At 58.7% G+C, this 4,280-nt stretch overlaps 1 protein-coding gene across 1 annotated transcript; it reads right to left on the bottom strand.

Annotated features, from left to right (window-relative positions):
- Window positions 1-1,005: 1,005 nt before the first annotated feature.
- NR0B2 (nuclear receptor subfamily 0 group B member 2) lies at window positions 1,006-3,145 on the bottom strand. The gene is made up of 2 exons (XM_004705332.2): window positions 2,486-3,145; window positions 1,006-1,589 (listed from the first exon to the last, which is right to left on the bottom strand). The coding sequence occupies exons 1-2, from the start codon at window positions 3,012-3,014 to the stop codon at window positions 1,348-1,350; spliced, it is 771 nt and encodes a 256-aa protein (XP_004705389.1). The 5' UTR covers window positions 3,015-3,145; the 3' UTR covers window positions 1,006-1,347.
- Between the last annotated feature and the right edge of the window lie 1,135 nt (window positions 3,146-4,280).

The following is a 4,280-nucleotide window of genomic DNA, read 5'->3' as shown; positions in this document are numbered from 1 at the left end:
AGGGACACTATTCAAAATACTTCACAGACAGTGAGGCGCAGGCACCTACCAATCCGAATAGACATGAGCTTGGCACCGAGCAGAGCAGCCCTGCAGGCCCTGGCTATGCAAGCTTTGCCAGGCAATGGAACTGCCCCAGGGGAGGAGCTGGGGCAGAGGGGCAGCGGACATGCTGTTCAGAGAGACCAGTCTCTGGAGAAGCTGAAGAGGCTGGAGAGACCAGTCTCTCATGCCTGGTAACGTGGAGGGGCAGCAAGAAAGAGGATGACCCCTGATGAGGTGGATTGGCACCGTGGCTGCCACATTGCAATAATGCAGGTGGCCTGCGGCTGGGAGGAGTTTCATTCTGTTGTACGTAAGGTCTCTGAGTTGGGGCAGGCTGGGTAGCACCCAACACCAACACAAGGACGATGCAGCAATTGTGTAGCCAGCTGCCAGGGTTTTTAACCCTCTCTGTGACTATCCCATTGTGGTCTATGCATTGTCACTTTGACCTATCTTGTCCACCAATCAGCTGCCAGGCAAGCCCTGGGTCCCCTTACGCTCTCCCATGGGCGACCCCTCGCATTAGCTTCGGGAATGGGGAAAGTAACTTATTCCAATCGACATTCCATTGGCCTTGTCTGTTTCCATGTGTGAACGAGAGGCTTCGTTTTCCAGATTGGTTGTCATCCGAGTCTCACTGAGGTGAGTGGCAGCCAGCAGGGAGTGAAATTCAGGGGAGGGGTCAGTGGGGGGTTCGAAATGGGGGAGATGCTCCCTTCCTCCAAGGAGAAAAGCACGGAGGTGAGGGGGTTGTGAACTAACACCGTCCCCAGAGCTCAGACCACGAAGTCAAATCAGTTTCATTCCCAGACATGAACTCATCCTCCGTCCTGAAAAAGCAATACCCCAGCTCCCCATGAGCTGCCTCCTGTAGCCCTTTGTGCCCTTCCTCCTTGGGCAGGAGGGGCCCTGGAGATGAGATCGTCCCCTCCACACACACAAATGACAGTGTGAGACCCCAAGGTTGAAACACCTTTTATTAAAAAAATACAACGATAAGTTAAAGTTCTGTACAAAGCCAGTGAGACGCTCGGTTGACTGAGCAGCTCATGTTCCAGGGACTGAAGTCTTGGGCCAGAGGCTCTGGGTGCCACCGAGGGCCAGCCTGACAGCCGGGTCACCGGGTCCAAAGCAACGAAGTCCAAGCAGGATGGGTGGGGCAGAGTGAGGGCCCCAGAGCTCCTCAGACTGGACAGGGCCCAGGTCGTTGTCTGCCCGGGCTTCCCCTTCCAGGAGCACAAGGTGGCTTCTGGGGACAACCTTCCCCTGCCCACACCTGGTCTCTGCCCAGGCCGCAGCAGGTCAGTTTGGTAAAAGCATGTCCTCGAGAAGGCCAGCGACGTCGACGTCCCCAATGATAGGGCGAAGAAACAGGTCTCCAAGCAGGCCGGCGGGGATGCACTTGAGAGTGGAGGCCATGAGGAGGGTGTGAACCAGCCGGCCGTGGCCCGTCGGCCACCAGGGCTCCAGGGTTTCACACAGCGCCTGGTGAGCCTCCTGCTGCAGGTGCCCGATTTGAGAGGAGGCGTGGAGGCCTGGCACGTCTGTGGGCAGAGAGGGTGAAGAAGACGGGTGAGCACCCCCTCCCAGCCAGTGAAGGGTAAGGCTGCTCGCAGACCCCCATCTGCTTCCCTGGCTCAGCCTTCGGGACCCCACCACGATGGTCTCCTTCCCGCCATTTATGAAGGGTCACTGTAAGTGGCTGTCACGTATACACCCTGTGACTTTAGGCACCCCACCCCATCTCCGCACCTCACTTTCCCCATCTAAAAAATGGAAAGAATAGTGCCTAGTTCAAAGGCTGATGACAAAGTGCCTTGTCCATGAGCTGCTATATGCAACCCCTTAGAACACACAGTGTGTCATGGGAGCATTCACTACGGCGATCATACTCAATTGCTGTAATTAAGCATTCTGTGAGGCCCTTTGGTGGGGAACGCTTGTCTCAGATGCTCCCTGGATTCTAGAGAGCGTCAGGCTCGGCTGCAGCTCTCTTAGCCCCCTCTCTGCTCCACAGCACCCACTTTGTGTGTCCCCCTATGTGGCCTTTCTGAGCCTAGAGTTCTAGCCTCGGAACTGCACAATACAGCCGGTCCCTAGAGATGGGCTGGACGCGGCTGTGTCTGCCCACCCTCACCACTACCTGCCCTAAGGGTAATGAGAAAATGTAGGTGTGTGTGTGTGGGGGGTGCAGAGTAACCAAAGAGCTTGTCTCTGGAGCGAATAAACATGCGTTCTCTACCCCTAACCTGCCCCTACCTGGCTGTGTGACTTTCTTTTGGGCTGTGTGACCACGTTCAAGTCACCTGGCCTCTCTGGACCTGTTGGGAGGTGGGTATTTAACCATCACGAGGAGCCAGTGAGGTCAAGGCGCCTTCCCCAGGTGAACTTATTCAACACCCCTTCCCAGCCTCGACCCTGCCAGCTGTCTGGGGCTCACCAGGGTTGAAGAGGATGGCTCCTTTCAGGCAGGCATACTCTTTGGGGCCCAGCTCCAGGCTCCAGAACGACTCCAGACAGCACTGCAGCCACCGCACTGCAGCCAGCGAGGGCTGGGGCCTGCCGGGCAGTGGGCCGCTGCCGCCTGGCTCCTCCAGGAGGATTGTCTTCAGGATGCTGGGCACCGGGAGTTCGGCCACCTCAAAGATCACCATGTCTTGGGCCAGCCCCAGCAGGAAGAGGGGGCCCCAGCAGGCACGCAGGAGCCACCGCCGATCCTGGCGGGGCAGCTGGCAGAAGGATGGCAGGTTCCTGAGGAAGGTCACCATCTTGGCCAGAACATCCAGGGCCTCCTGGCAGGTGCGTTGGGGGTTATTCAGGCAGACAGGCCGGTGCTGCCTGCACAGGCAGCGGCTCCGTGTGCGGGGCACAGAGGGCCTGGCCGTGAGGCTGGGGCTCAGGAGCGCGTACAGGATGGCGGGGCGGCCTGCGGCAGCCCGGCATGAGCAGGCCGGCTGGTCGGAGCTCATGGTCGGGATCTGCTCCTCCTTCCTCCTGGCTCTGCAGCCTGCTGCTCTTCACTGTGGGCACTATTTATACTCCCCGGGGCCTGCCAGGACAACCTTGACTCCAGAAGTCGTTCATGTTCATTGTAAAAATCGCACACACGCACACACACTGACCCTGGCAGGACTGGACCAGTGGGGAAGTGGTGGGGGAGGGGCGCAGTGGGAGCCGCTATCGCTTCAGTCAATGAAAGGGCCGACAGAGAGCACAGGGCTGCCTGCCAGCTGACCTCGCTGCCCCTTATCGGATGACTCAAGCGAATAAACAAGGTCATTAACCCAGGCTGTACCAGGGCACCAAGGCCTCAGGTGCACAATCAGCAGGGACCCTGGCAGGTGTCCCGACAGGTGCCCCCCTCTTGGGCTTGCACAAACTAGGGCTCTTGCTAGGCGGGCAGCCAGCCCTGGAGATGGACAAGCCTTGAACGCAGGCCCAACCTGGAAGTACCTTATCGCTGACTTGTTTGGCTGACCTTGGAGTGCTGCTGTTGGTAAGGACAGGTCAGAGGGCAGGGAGCCAGAACTACGAGGTGGGGGTGGGGCAGGAGGCTTGAGCTCATGGTGCTCCCCACCCCCACTGACTCCAGCCGGGAGTGGGGCGTCCTGAAGAAAGAAGGCCCTTCGGAATTCACTCTCCCCTGTCTGGCTTCTCAGAGCTTCTGGGGAGAAGTGCGGACAGACAGACAGTGAGATAGGAACACGGCTGCCCTGCGAGGTGCCAGGTACTTTCCACCCTAACATGAACAACTTCCTCATGAGCCAAGGTTTTACCTTTGTGAGACGCAGAGACATGAAGCCACTCGCCCAGGCTCACGCAGCCAGGGAGGGACAGAACCCAGCTCTGACTACTCCGAAGTCCTTGTTTACTGTGCCCCCCCCCCCCATCCTCTGGCCCAATCATGCACCCAGAGTTGTGCTACCTGAGTTTCCCAGTGCTGGTGGCGACCTGGGTGGGCACCCATCTTTCTGCTGCCAGGTCTGCAGGTGATGCCCACTTGTGCTCTGGGCAGAACTATTGCTCTGCCTACTGTCCTGGGCATCTCTGTGGGTGTCTGTCTCACAGTGGGGAGAGGAAGGGTGGTGGGGTGTCCTCGCCTGGGTCACGTCCCGGACCTCGGCAAGCTCAGCCTGGCAAACCATAGTATGGGCCAGCCTGGTACCCTAGGAAAGGAGGGGAAATGCTAGCCCCACCCAGGGCTCTAGCTGCTCCTTAATGTCCTGGCTGGTTGG

Source organism: Echinops telfairi, unplaced genomic scaffold, assembly GCF_000313985.2.
Source record: "Echinops telfairi isolate 266 unplaced genomic scaffold, ASM31398v2 ScPeMD7_7457;HRSCAF=8495, whole genome shotgun sequence".
NCBI classification, from domain to species: Eukaryota; Metazoa; Chordata; class Mammalia; order Afrosoricida; family Tenrecidae; genus Echinops; species Echinops telfairi.
This window is presented reverse-complemented; position numbering and strand designations above follow the sequence as displayed.

What these genes read in the sequence shown, in the direction of transcription:
- NR0B2 (XM_004705332.2), bottom strand. Translation starts at nt 3,014, where the DNA reads ATGAGCTCCGACCAGCCGGCCTGCTCATGCCGGGCTGCCGCAGGCCGC. An exon ending in AGCCATCCTCTTCAACCCTG is followed by an intron (nt 1,590 to 2,485) that starts GTGAGCCCCAGA and finishes CTCTGCCCACAG; the next exon opens with ACGTGCCAGGCCTCCACGCC.